Source organism: Dermacentor silvarum, chromosome 3 (genome assembly GCF_013339745.2).
Source record: "Dermacentor silvarum isolate Dsil-2018 chromosome 3, BIME_Dsil_1.4, whole genome shotgun sequence".
In the NCBI taxonomy this organism is placed as follows: Eukaryota; Metazoa; Arthropoda; class Arachnida; order Ixodida; family Ixodidae; genus Dermacentor; species Dermacentor silvarum.
The window spans coordinates 133,583,978-133,598,416 of NC_051156.1; the positions used below are offsets into that span (position 1 = coordinate 133,583,978).

General features: G+C 48.8%; 2 protein-coding genes across 2 annotated transcripts in view; both read left to right on the top strand.

Annotated features, from left to right (window-relative positions):
• LOC125944351 (uncharacterized) overlaps positions 1 to 1,429 on the top strand; it is a 36,661-nt gene extending 35,232 nt beyond the window's left edge. Inside the window, exon 6 of the mRNA XM_049664747.1 lies at positions 1,098 to 1,429. Coding sequence (XP_049520704.1) covers positions 1,098 to 1,429 — 332 coding nt within the window. The remainder of the gene's footprint in view (positions 1 to 1,097) is intronic.
• Positions 1,430 to 7,001: 5,572 nt separating this feature from the next.
• Positions 7,002 to 14,439, top strand: part of LOC125944541 (neprilysin-1-like) — a 35,776-nt gene continuing 28,338 nt past the window's right edge. The window contains exon 1 of the mRNA XM_049665039.1: positions 7,002 to 7,166. Within this exon, the coding sequence (XP_049520996.1) occupies positions 7,004 to 7,166 (163 nt within the window). The 5' untranslated portion in view covers positions 7,002 to 7,003. The remainder of the gene's footprint in view (positions 7,167 to 14,439) is intronic.

The following is a 14,439-nucleotide window of genomic DNA, read 5'->3' on the forward strand; positions in this document are numbered from 1 at the left end:
GGTGGTATTGGCTCAAATGGTGTTCGTAATTTTGTATGACATCTATTTGTGCCATAAGAAGAAATTCCTTTCATTCTCTTCTTCGTTTTATTTTTTGAATGATGCTCCGTGCTCTTTTTCGGTCTCGGGCCGCGTTCGGGTTGATTGCGAACCGGGCTCGGGCCAGGCTCAGGCCTAAGGTATAGGGGTGGCGGGCCGGGCGGATAACGTTGATTATTTCCGGGCCCGGCCCAGGCCCGCGTCTCGCCATAAAACTTTTGGTCGGGCTCGAGCGGGCAGCCCAACGTAAAAACGTGCCCGGGCCGGGCCCGGGCTGAAAAAATCGTCCCTTGCAGTGCTCTACTTTATATACCATTTGAAAACGCACAAAACGAATATTTTTGTAAAGTTGAATATATGCTAAGCCTTTAAGCTTAGTCTGCGTCCTCTGCACTACGTTTGCAGTGTGGAGGATGCGGCTTAGTCGTACTGCCTAAATATGACGGGATTATTCTACGTGACGTCGATAACGTTTGGGAACATGTAGTGGTGCCAAAACAAAGCCCTCAGAAACGTCGCATTAAGTTTTAAATTAAATTTAACTGCGTAGCTTATCGCAACTTCGCATTAGGTTATTAGGAAGGATGCAGGTGAAACGCTCAAGAGTAATCTTGACTACATGGAGTTCATTATTGACCATTTAAATGTTATTATAAAAGCGTTTTATTGAGATAGCAATTGTATGCACACTCCACGCGAATTTCTGCCGTCGGCGTCGCCGTAGCCGTGAGGTTCCGTGTAAATTCCACGGGCGATTAAAATCGTCGCGGTGCGCCGTATTCTCTATGCGCGAACGAAAGCGTGCGAGGGGGAGCCGGCGAACGCGGCTCAGTCTCCCGCACGGGAGCGAACGAAGCGGGAAGGAAGCGCACCGTCTCCCAGTCGCGTGCAACGCTCCAAAGTGAGGGTAGGGATGGGGAGATGAGGGGCGTGTTACTCCGCACCGCCCGAGTCCACGTTCGGAATACGTTAACAAAAAGTGACAATTCGCGATATGCCACTCTTGCACTGCTGGAGTACTTATATTTTATTCGTGTCTGCGTCTTTCTATTTACCAGAGCAATGGGGCGAATTTTTTGCCAAGTACACCAACAACACCTATCAGGGAGTGGACTCAGTCTTCCTTCAAACGCACGTGATCAACATGCTTGAGATGCTGCTCGAGGACAAGTCCGTGGGCGAGAAAGGACTGCGACATCTGGTGGCCTGGAGCGTCTACACGCAGCTGGTGGATTACACGAAGCCATGGTCCCTGGTTGGCCACAAAAAAGCGAGCGATGCGTGCTACGAACACGTCGGAAGGGCGATGAAGTTGGCTTTGGTCAGCCCCTACTTGCAGTCGAGTGCGTTTACCACCTTGCTCACTGCACTTAGATTGAGAGAATTGTAAACGCGCTAGACACCATAGAACACATTCGGAAGAATCTCGTCAAAACATCTTGGGAGGAAAGTTTCGGTTTTAATGCGAAAATACTTCGTTGTGTCTACTCTCTGTGCGATGTATTACTTTGCAGCTCGTAACAATGTTAAAATGTACAGTGACCAATAGCCGTTTTAACAGCATTGTTTATTTTATTTGTAATTGCTTTACTATGTTTTTCGCGCGTTCGCGTTCCTAGACATTTTCTAAGAATACCTTTTTTTTTCAAATTCCGATTTCCTGGATAACAAAAAACCACATCATTAAAGGGCCCCTAAACCACCTCAGATATTTTTTGAACATGTCAAGTAAACACGCGCATCGAGGTGAGAATGCCGCCACGATCAGCGATGCCAAACGCTGCAGCTCTACGCGCCGCGGGCGCGCCACAAAATAAAAAAAAATCACAGCATATCCACGGGGTGAATGATGATGAGTGGGCGAAGCTCCGGAGGGAATCATCGGATCTCCTGCTTAAGGGGACGCTAGCACAAACGCGTTAGATACGTGCAGTACTCTCTCGTAAGAGGGAGCGGCAACAGCGTCTTACGCAGCCATTTAGACATGCCGGAACGTGCAACGCGTTTGCCGACGCCATCACATGACTGCTGAGAGAGTATACCCCCCGTATTCATAAATGCTTCTCGACTTGAACTTGACTTGCCACCGCCTTGGGCAGCGCGTTCGAAACGCGTTGAAGGTAAGGCGGAGAGGCCACAGCGTCTTACACCAGCTTCTTACACGGGCCGTAACGCGCTAGCACAAACGCGTTAGAAACGCGCTAGAAACGCGGCCTTTCGTTAATGTTGGGTATTTATTGCCATCGTGGCGCGTGTGTCTATGTGCGCTTCGTGGCGTAGTGGGCTAACGCCGCGCGCTCAGAAGCGAGGGGCCCCTGGTTCGATTCCGCGCTACAGACTCAACTTCTGAATTTTTAGGGGCGAAGCTCCTTAGGGTGTGGGTCTGTCCCTCCTCTGTAGTAGTAGTCGTCGTAGTAGGTAGCCACGTCTACTATGAGAAAAAAAAATTCCGAGAGTTGTAGCCGTAGCGGAATCGAACCAGGGACCCCTCGCTTCTGAACGCCTGGCGCTAACCACTACGCCACGAAGCGCACATGGATAACGCACCCCGATGGCAATAAATACCGAACATTAACGAAAGACTGCGCGTTTCTAACGCGTTTGTGCTAGCGCGTTACGGCCCGTGCAAGAAGCTGGTGTAAGACGCTGTGGGCCTCCGCCTTACCCCCGTATTCATAAACGCTGATGGCGTCGGCAAACGCGGTGCACGTTCAGGCATGTGTAAACGGCTGCGTAAGACGCTGTGGCCTCTTCCCCTTAGAGTACTGCACGTTTCTAACGCGTTTGTGCTAGCGTCCCCTTAAGCGGGAGATGGTGCAATTATAATGAAGGGCGCTGTTATAAAATAGGAATGACGTCACATATGGCGCGTGTCATTGGTGGAAGTCAATCGTTCGATTTAGTGCGGCGAGACTGGGCGAATTACACGGAAGATTCACGGTTTACCGATGATTCCCTCCGGAGCTTCGCCCACTCATCATCATTCACCCCGTGGATATGCGGTGTTTTATTTTTCTCATTTTTCTCAGACTGGTTACACACTACTACTACGACGACGGGGACGGAACGGGTGCCGCTATAAGGTAGCTTCGCTCCTAAAAAAAAATGCCGTGCTCCTCTCCGAGCCTTTCCGGTATGCGTATTTCTATTGGCGCCCAAGACCAGAGCCCGACCACTGGCGCCACCATGCGCCACTCGCGCATACCATGTTTCTAGCCGCACGGCCGGGCTCGACTCGCGCGCGCCAGTGGAGCCCGGCCGTGCTAGCCGCCGCCGTTGGAACGGAGCACGCGCTGGGCTGGTGGCGACTAGGCACAACTGTGGCTGCTGTTAAGGGATCGATGGTACTCCTAAATAAACGCATCACTGTTTTGATGATTCAAATATAGTATCACTATCAGGGAGGGAGCAGTCTACCCGACTGGAGCAGTATTTTTTTATTATTACGATAGCAATTATATGGACACTCAAAAGCAGATTTCTGCCGTCGGCGTCGCCGTCGCCGTCGCCGTGAGGTTCCGTATGACGTCAATGGGGATGAAATCGTGGCCGCGCGCCGCCGAACGCTGTATGTGCGAGTGAAAGGGCGCGAGGGACGCGCTCTTTCACGGGGAGTGAACGCACGGCGGAGAACAAACGCGCGTTCTGCGCCGTGATTCCTTAAGGGCTGCAGAAGTAGGCGTCTCTTTCCTCCTTTACAATCACCATATATGTAGCGCAAACGCGCCTTCTTCCGATGCGCGAGAGGCCGTGGGGGAGGGGGGGAAGGGGGAGGGAAGGGAGGCGACGTTTAGCTGCGGCACCAAGTGCCTATTTATATCAGAGGCTCCGGGAACAGTCACCAACGCCGCACGCATTTTGAGCGAACGCGGGCAAAACGCCGACGGCGTCGACAACAGTTCTGCGCGTTGCCGGTGCTGCTGCATGTCCAAGTTTATACAGCTGATAAAGCTAATATCATTACTCCGTATAGCTCTCTACAAATTTGCTATCGCAATTGATGCTTCACCTTTCAGGTGAAACTGCGACAACTTTTAGGGTGTTGCTACGCTGCGCTCCGCAACAACCCAACGACCGCCGCTTCGCTTAAGCGCCCGCCACCGCGGTTTCCGCCGCGGCACCGGGGTTCAACCGACCGCGCCACCAAACAGACAGGGAAAAAAGGAAAGCTTGCCACCAAGAAGAAAAAAATGTTTCTAGACAAAGCGGTATTCGAACCCGCGTAGGCCTGATCTCAAAGCGTGCGTCGTAACCACTAGACCATAGAGCCTCTTTTTTGCAGCCGTTTTTTTTTCTTCATTGCTATTTTACAAACACAAACAAAAATTATCACATACACATGTACATATTCTAAATACACCAGCTACAACTCGGCCGGTGTATGTGGCTTAAATATGCTTCACAGAAGCCAATTGATCCAATATACGTAGCCATTCTGGGGTAGCCAACCTTGCGCTCTGAACAAGTCTCGGGTGTAGATCACACTCTGAACAAAATAGTGTCTTGCTGAGTGAGTTTGTATATGAGCATGCCTAATATCCATCCTCGTCTTCCCTACGCAACGAATGCAAAGCAACATTAGCATATCACTCGGCACTTCCCCTGTATCCGCACATGGAAGAAACCGGATTCCAAAAGGGCTTAATGGCAATTCTTTTTTAAGAGTTCTTTGCAAGACATCCCACAGGAATACGGCATCGTGGCAGTCTAGAAAAATATGTTCTATTGTTTCCGGTTTCCTGCAGATTAAACAATTTACGGACCAAGGCACAAAAAGACCTTTACTTTGTAACCATGGCTTGACAGGGAGAGTGTATGTATGTATTTGAAAAAAGAATGTTTTAACTGAGGGCCTGATCGGCATTAAAAAAAAACTAGACCATAGAGCCACGCTAAGAAATATTGCATTCATGCGAACCCTATGATTGCGTTAGAGCGCCCTCGGCGAAAGAACCCATTTAGAAACGCGGTAGGCGCGAGTGGCGCAGCGTGGCGCCAGCGGTCGAGCACTGGGCATGGGCGCAAATAGAAACACGCTTCCGGTTTCCCCAGCGGTCGTCGTGATGTCAACGGGGGCGACGATGTCGATTGGTCGAGCAAGCACCTACGAATTCCGGTTAGTCTGCTAGCAGATACGCTGTGTCCCTGCTCTTCCTCGTCGTGTTGCTCGCTTGTGCGCACTTGCGAATCGGTAATTACAGCCCGCAACGCAACTGGCAAATCTCTCGCGTTTCAGCACAGTCGTGTTTAGCGGTCTCATTAGCTGCACGAACAGAGTGCGACAGTGTTGGCCTTTCTAGACGTGCGCGCAACACAGGGTCCATAGCGGCACGTTCCGCATGAGCACGGGCCGTCACGGCAGCAACAGCGGGTACCCGAGAAGCGCTGAGTCGCGGATATAAGGCCCGTCCACGCTACAGGCACGGTAACTCGCCACACGCCGTTCGCGGGCCGCCGATCGACGGCGGTTTTGCTCGCGATCGGCGAGATTTCGTTGCCGTATAGAGAGTATGAGACCGGAACTCATTTGTGCGGCAGCCGCACCGCCGCTGAAAGCTCAACGGCGCCGATATCGTCGCTAGGCCTTCTCCGGTTCACTTCAAAGCTAAAGCGGAGGGCGCTTCGGAATCTATCGCCGACGCTCAAAATCCGCAATATTTTCTTACCGTTGTTATCGCTCTGCGCAATAATTGTACACGAAGAAGAAAACACGCGTATATTAGCGGCGCCGTCCGCTGCGTTCCGAGCGCAGGCGAGCCGGTCGTCTCCCGCCGGTAGCCGTTGCACGGTTGCTGCTGAGCTCTACAAGTATTGGAGCTGTCGAGTTCATATTTAACGTTTGACAGTGTATATTGTTCTTCATAAAATGTTCAATTTACGCATCATTTTATCTAGGAAAAGTTATGTCGCTTGGAACAGAAGCTGCAGAAGATGTTTTCGTCGCCGGTGGCGGAGGCGCGCAGCTTCGCAGTCGTCGATTGGCCCGTTAATCGTGCTGCGGGTGGTCCACCGGCCGAACTACCGTATACTTTGGACACCTCTCGCGCGGCAGACGTTCTACGGCACTGGAAGCTGGTTCGCCGTCGGTATATTTGCAGTAATTTGGCGCTAGCGTGGACGTGCCTTAACCGGAAGTGGGTGGTGTTTTGAGAAGCGCTTTGGCGATGATGTTATCACGTGACATTTGGAGCAGCACTCGGCGAAGAGGAGAGACCAGCCGACGATGAAACTAGCGAAGGAAAGAGCGAAACGAGTGAGGGCCGTTTTTCGATCATCAAACGCGTGTAACGCGTTTGATGATCGCCACCATTTCGCCACCATTTCGAAAAATTCTCGCGGCTACGTGTTCGTTGTAGACTCGTGCACAACTGCAACACCACAACTAAATTTCGACCTCTGGGTGGTTTATGGTACTTTTAAAGGTGCCTTCTGACAGCTGAAGACTCTTTTCCGCTTTTGTTACCGCTCTTTCTTGGAAGAGGTGTAAGCATTGCCTCCTCACATACCTTCTTCCTTTCTTTCCTTGTCAGAGCTAAGCATTCCCTCCGTTTCATTATGTGGACTTCGTTCTACTTAATCAATCAATCTGCGTTATCATTTTTCGGTCAAAAATAGTTAGTGAATAAAGTATGGCCAAGTATGCAGTTGTAATGACGAAGCATTCGCTCGAACGACAGCGCTTGTTAGACCACTGCAAATCACTACCCAGGTGGGGAAGAGCACCTTTAGTTTCAAGTTACTTTATTTATTATTGTCTTTTCGATTTGCCGCCTATTTATCTGATTTCCCAATTAGTGTGAAGGGAGCACGGGAGAGGAAAAGGGAAATGAAACTGATTTAAACAGAAATTGATATCGGTTTAAATTGACTGTAAAACAACACGCGCTTTCATTATCGTAATTTGTTTGCATGTTTTATCGGCTACGCAGTCGGGAAGCCGATGATGCTGGAACGGGTGAGGACCATGTTCGCCAACATTCGCAATGTCTTCCGGGATGCGTTCAACTTTTCAACCTGGGTCAAGGGAGATGTTCGTGAAATCGCCATCCGCAAGCTAGACAGAATGAAGTCGCGCGTGGGAAGTCCAGGACTGCACCTTGACGCCGCCTTCGTGGAAGAACTTTATAGTTAGTACTTCTTTTATTTTGACCGAATCGATAGAGTGCCGAACGTAGATTCGTGTAAGCCAATATGTTTTTTTTTCAATTGTCGCTATCGTTATACTGGACGTTATGTATTCTTTATCATGCAATCTAAGCTGCAGCTTTATCTTATCCACTAACCTGCGCGAATGACAAGCTAGATGGAATAAATATATTGAAACTCCTCGTGAAGTGCTATGATTAATTTTCGCAGCTGTTATAAACAAGGAGCACTAGCCAAGTAAAATATTGAGCGCTGTTTTTGATTTATCAAAAGTGTAAGACCAAGTTCACGTTACGGCTGTCCCGCTTTCCTTTCAAAAATATTTACAGACTTAATTTCACCTCTCACTTGTGAAGCATTTGACAGCGTTGATCTCCTATTGTATTTCGTAAATTAAATTACTATGGTATAACTGGCTGTTAAGGGACACTTTTAAAGAGCTTTCTCCTTAACAGCTGGCATTCTACTATTAATATTTATGCATGTTCTCCGTTCCCGAATTAATTGTTGTTTTACGAAAGGCTCAAGTTTAGCTGACGTGATATTATTGATGTATATTGTTGTCTTACCAGTTTGTCTCCTTCACGAAGTATACTTCCTGTTTACGTCGACTAGGCGAGCATATTCTCTCAGCATCCCGGTTCTGCCATTTTTAAGTCTAACCTGCAAGCTGAGTTAACTTCTCTAAATAGTCTGGCGTGTTGCACATGCATTCAAAATGTCGGCGATGACTCAGAAAAGTGCGGCGATGATCAGTGAGCAGTTGGCCTGGTGGTTGATGTTGCAAAATAACATCGTGTAGTAAGAAATCGCCGTCACCTGAGGAGCAGCTTGTGAGAAGCGCTCGCATGAGAGCGTAGCCCGTTGTTTAATCGGTAGCGACGGTGACTCGCTTGTTGCCAGAGGTTGAATGTGGGAAGCGGCACAACAAGTCTAACTGCAACGCGAGAAAAATCATTCGGGCGTGATGACGAGAGTTTGAAGATATCCGGCAGGTAGCGTCAACGGTGTTTTGCGGCGTTGAAATTTCTCGCACGCAGTAAAGTATCATCGGACGGTGCGGGAAAGCCCCGTGTAGAAGAAGCGTTGACGGACTCGGTCGTAAGTGTAATAGACGTTGAGTTGTCCAGCAGTAGGCTTGTCGTGAAGTCTGCGGAGAACCATGGAGCGCCGGCATTTGGGAATGACGAGGAAGAGGGATGGTCTGTTAGGGTGAACATTAGGACAGTATATTGTCGTGGTACAACGCGAACAGAAGACAGGGAGACGTTCTTGAAGAACAGCAGGACAAGCTGTTAAAACAAAACAAAACAGAGATACGTTTTCTTCGTCCTCAAAAATCCCACTGACCCACTAGACAAAGTCTGGTAATTCCCCCATCGTCGTTGTCATCCGCCTTGAGCACACGCGTCATTTGTCCCTCCCTAAAGGAGCATCACCCCGATGCTGGACCAGAAATGTCACTTGGGATGTGAGGGTCTCTCGCATAGCCATTCGCTCACATACGGCTTCATGCGTACAACATGGACCAGTTCAGGATGGTGCGGGCGGCGCTGCGTACATGCAGTTGTGCCTATCGGGGACGACCTCGTATGTGACATCGCTGAGTCGCCGCAATACTCGATATGGGCCGCAGTATCGCCTTAACATCTTCTTGGAGAGGCCTCGTTTCCGTATGGGTGTCCAAACCCACACTCTGTCGCCGACTTCATAGGTTACGGTTCTACGGTGAGCATCATAGCGGCCTGCGTCGTAGTCTTGCTGCTGGCAGATCCCCAAGCGCGCGAGCTGCCGAGCCTCTTCGGCGAGTTGCGTAGAAACAACGGCGTCCGTGTCAGTGTCGTCAAATTCGTGTGGAAGCATTGCACCCAACATCGTTCCTACATCCAGGGCTTGAACAACGCTGAACGGAGTCATGCGCGTCGTCTCTTGTGTCGCCGTGTTGTACGCAAACGTGATATAAGATATATATATATATATATATATATATATATATATATATATGTCATCCCAATTTTTATGTTCGACATCCACGTACATTGAAAGCATGTCTTCAACTGATTTGTTTAGGCGTTCTGTCAATCCGTTGGTTTGTGGATGGTAGGCGGTTGACTTCCAATGAGCCGTTCCACTTAGTAGCAAGACGTGATGTGATCTAAGAGTACAGTCGTGAATGCGGTTCCTCGGTTAATTATTACTTCGCTTGGTGCGCCGTGTCGCAACACAACGTTCTCAATGAAAAAGCGCGCCACCTCGGCTGCTGTGCCTCTCTGGATGGCCTTTGTTTCCGCGTAGCGTCTCAGATAGTCGGTTGCGACGAGAACAAAGCGATTCCCTGCAGTAGAAGTAGGAAGTGGGCACAAATATCTCTTTTGGCTTGATCAAATCGTGTTCGAGGAACCTTGACAGGTTGTAGGAGGCCGGCTGGTTTCGTCAGAGGCGACTTGCGCCTCTGGCAGTCGAGACAAGTGCGAGCGTGATGTTTCACGGCGGTGGTAAACCTCGGCCAGCCGTAATTTAGCCGCACTCTGCTCATGTTCGCGTGTAGCCTAAGTGACTAAAAGTCACCTCGTTGTGACAGGCTTGAAGAACTTCCGTACGAAGAGCTGCAGAAATGACTAGCAGATAGGGGGACCCGGTCGAAGAAAAGTTTCTTTTGTAAAAGACTTTGGCCCGTAAACAAAACGATGACAATCTTCTTGCGAAAACTCTAGGTGATTTCGCAGATCTTCCCTCTAAGTAATTGTACAAGTAATTGTCTAAGAATCGTACAAGCAACTCAGGGTTGTCCCGTTATTGTTTAGTTTAGTATGTGTCCAGAACACCAAGAAGTGCTGTTTCTTCTTCTTCGAGTGGAGAAGGCGACTCTATCGGCGATCGAGACAGGCAGTCAGCATCCGTATGTCGCTTCCCCGACTTGTACATGACCGTCATGTCAAACTCTTGAAGCCTTTAGCTCCAACGCGCCAATGGTCCAGATGGATCTTTAAGGTTCGTCAACCAACACAGTGAATGGTGATTGCTGAGAACTTTGAAAGAGCGGCCATACAAATATGGGCGAAATTTCATAATCGCTTATACCACAGCGAGGCATTCTTTCTCAGTTGTAAAATAATTTGCCTCTGTGCCGGAGCGCGTTCTGCTTGCGTAGTTAATCACTCTTTCCGTGTCCTCCTGCCACTGCACAAGAACAGCTCCCAAGCCAACATTGCTGGGATCAGTGTGGAGCAATGTAGTAGCGGTCTCATCAAAGTGGGCAAGCGCTGGAGTTGTGTGGAGGCATTGCCGCAAGACAACCTTTCTCACCTTTATCTTCGTCGCCCCGTACAAAAGCAGCATCGTCTCTCGTGAGGCAAGTTATAACGGTGCCGCAATGCGAGAAAAGTCTACAATAAACCACCGGTAATAGGCGCAGAGGCCGAGGAAGCGCCTGACAGCCTTTTTATCAGATGGTACTGGCGACTGTGCGACAGCGGAAATTTTACAGGATCCGGGCTGACACCGGCGTGGCTGACGACGTGTCCAAGAAACTGTAGTTGCGCAAAACCGAAGTGGCACTTTTCGGCTTCAAGGTGAAGCCGGCGGATCGTATGGACTGCAGAACCGCTTCAAGCCGTTCAAGGTGACCTTGAAACGTTGCAGAGAACACGATGACGTCGTCGATGTACACTAAGCAGGTTTTCCAATTAAGACCCTAAAGCGCAGTATCCTTGAGGCGTTGGAACGTAGCACGGGCAGAGCACAAGCCGAAAGGCAAAACCGTCTGGCGTCACAAAAACAGTTTTTTCACGGTCTCTCGGGTTCAGCTCTATTTGCCAATATCCGCTTTTTAAGTCCATTGAAGAGAAGTAACGTGCGTGTCGAAGCTTGTCGAGGGAATCGTCGATACGGGGAAGCGGGTACACGTCTTTCTTTGTCACCTGATTTAGTTTTTGGTAGTCCGCACAGAAACGCAAGCTGCCGTCTTTTTTTTTTTACTAGAACTACAGGGGATGCCCAGGGACTCATTGATGGTTGGGTCAGGTCGTATTCAATCATTTTAGTCACCTGTTGTTGTATGGCTTCACATTCTTTGGGAGCCGCACGATAAGGATTTTGGTGAATTGGTTTTGCCGTGTCCTCTGTAATTGTGAGGTGCTTTGTTAGATGCGTCCGACATACTCTTGACGTCGATGCAAAGCAGTCGTTGAACTTGGCCAATAGGGTAAGGACCCGTTCTCGTTCGTGCTAGGGCAAAACAGTGCTGACGTCAAGTACAGGGGCTGGGTCTTGTGTAGGCACTTCTTGCAGTAGTGAACAGCAGCCGCGAACGACCGCAACACCGCAAAAATAAGCCACAGCCGTGCCTTGCGGAAGGTGATGTCGCTCTGTGCTCTCTCTCTCTCTCTCTCTCTCTCTATATATATATATATATATATATATATATATATATATATATATATGTGTGTGTGTGTGTGTGTGTGTGTGTGTGTGTGTGTGTGTGTGTGTGTGTGTGTGTGTGTGTGTGTGTGTGTGTGTGTGTGTGTGCACGCATACATACATATCCACAAGCGCCACCAGGAGCTCCAGGAAAAAAGACTCCGTCCAGCTGCATACACGACCAACACATGAAGCGGTTCGGCGGCTACAGTACGATGCGTCGCTCCATTGATTCAATGATAATTGCATTACCATCGACATGCGTGGTGAGATAGGTGCTACCGGATTTTTCTTCACCAGGAAATCACCGTGAACCAAAGTTAACAGAGATAAGAAACGCATGGAATAGTTGATTGTTACATGACAATTCGGAAATGAATTTCGGAAAATGCTGGGGATCACTTGGTAGTGCTTAGCCTAGTTTAAATACGTGGCCAAAACCTTGCGGTGGCCAATCGATATCCAATCAATAGGTAACCAATAATCGATCAATAATAAATGAATTCCGGAAAATGCTGGGGATGACTTGACCGTGCTAGGTGCCGATCAGCTCCGCTGTTTCTTTAGCCTTGCGCCACTAGAGCAAGGTATGATTGCACTTGCGTAATTACAAGTGCAAGCTACGCTTGCATAATTTTTTTTACTCAGTATGGCTATGTCAGTATCTACCTTTAGGTGACTACCTCTGCCAGGGTACTTATAAACAATACGTCATTCTGCACACCTGCTGACCCGGAAACATTCTACGTTACATTTGTGACGTGCATCTAAATACAAACATTTAGTTAGAGTCAATGACCTATTTTTAGGGAACTTCTTAAAACTTAGTTAAGCAGTTGAGTTGCCAACATTCATTCGATTTAGCCAGAGCCAAGGATGCTATGCTGCGTGCGACAAAAGGATTCAGGCTAACAACCACCACGTCGCTAACGGTTGCACCCTGCGGGAGCCCACGGCGATTTCGAAAGCGCATTTGTGATTTGGCCCACTCTCGTGTATCCAGAAAACATGGTTACAGGCGGTCAGGTGCTGGAAATTGTGCCCGTTGGTAGGCCACTAAATGTGAAGCCAAGGCAGCAGAATTCAACGATCTCGTCGGCTCTGGGGCGATTTACTGTGACGGCAGAATTGACCTTGCGGACTACTTTACTTCTGCCTGCAGGCTGTTAAAGTAAATGTTGCGTTGCGAACTCCCCCGCACATTCCTGATCTTGGCTACTGGATGCTGCTGTCATAGGCGTATATACCGGGAGGGGGGGGGGGGGGGGCAAGGGGGGCACTTTCTCCTCCACTTTAGACAGGGGGGGAGGGGGGCAAGGGGGGCACTTTCTCCGCCACTTTAGACAGGGGGGGGGGGGGCAAAGCATGCCTCCCCCACCCCTTCACCCACTTTTGAAAGCGGGCCCTTTCGGCTGCATGCTGGAAAGTCCGACAAAACTGCAGCTGAAGCTAAATTTTCCGTCGTAGTAGAGTGGCCACGTCAGTAATGCTTTTCTTTACTACGTATCCCCTGCTTGGGCAGCGTGGAATGTCTTTTGTGTCTCCTCGGGACGCGCTGTAGCGGATGACACGCGGGATTCCCCATACACGCTCGCGCTGCGGAGAAGGCCTGGCGCTGGGCAGTTACCGCCCTAACCAATGTCAGCTTGCGCTACTTACATCACGCCCAGTGTTTCGGGACCACTATATCCGTATTTGAAAGCACAGTCAGATTATTTAACCGGTGGGTGAGGGGGGGGGGGGGAGATAACGTGTTGTAATCAGCCGCGTTCAAGACTGGTGTATAGTTTACGACATTAAATCGTTGGATCTTCAAATGCGGGAGCTATTTAATCTCTCTCTCTCTCTCTGGAGACAGGCTACATAGCGTAGCTGTCTCAGTAACTTATCACTATCAAAAAGTGTAACCAAACGTCTTACAGTTATAACTGTCGAGTTTCACTGTCTAATCAGGACTCTTTGTAGATATGTTTGTGAAAGTGACCTTAGTCGAACGTGCAGAGCCATTTAAACACCAATAGAACAATTAACTTTTTTTTCTAAAGGCACGGTCTAATCGACGTGGTCGCTTCTCACCGTGTCGATTTCATTTTCCGGCTGTTTCTATATAAGAGGTACACTGTTACTTGTATCCCAGCAGGAGCAAGAACAGCAGATGTTTTTATATTTTGAAAAAATGAGGGTCACATTTTTGTAGGTGCGTATCGAAAGTTTGCACTGTTTAGGTTGCTTATGTGCTCCGAAAAACAGTTACTGAAGTCTTTGTCTCCCAATTTTTATGCGTTATACACGGCATTTAGTTGTTTTCCCCGATATCCTCGGTGAACTATGCGGGGCCGGGGGCATGGTGTTTTTATTTATTTGAAGTACGAAGACATGTTGTGGGTGGCGAGCGATAAATGTTTATCCTGTGTAGGTTCGTAACAGTCTTCGTAGAAAATTATTCACTGGAGCGTTCCAGGGAGTCATACTTCCGCTAATCGAAATGTTTCCCAGACTCCTAAAGCAACGGCACGACAGAAAGTTGAAATTCCGTGAAAATAGAGATCATTTGTAACGCAATGCGTTGCAAGACATTCACTTTCCTCCTTTTGCTGTAAGTGTTGCAGATAATTACTTAACATTCGTTTTTTCCATGTGTTTTTCGTGCATCCGAGCGATCCGTAGTTGATTTCTCCGGTGTCCTCTCTGAGCTAAACAAGGCATTTTGTTTATATCTGGGGATAACTAGGCGCATGATATGGGTAATCTGCAGGCAACGCTCCAAATGGGTGGGTTAAATGCGCATTTTCCAGTAGAATAAATATGCTAGTTGTTCCTTGCGTTTTTAGCCTG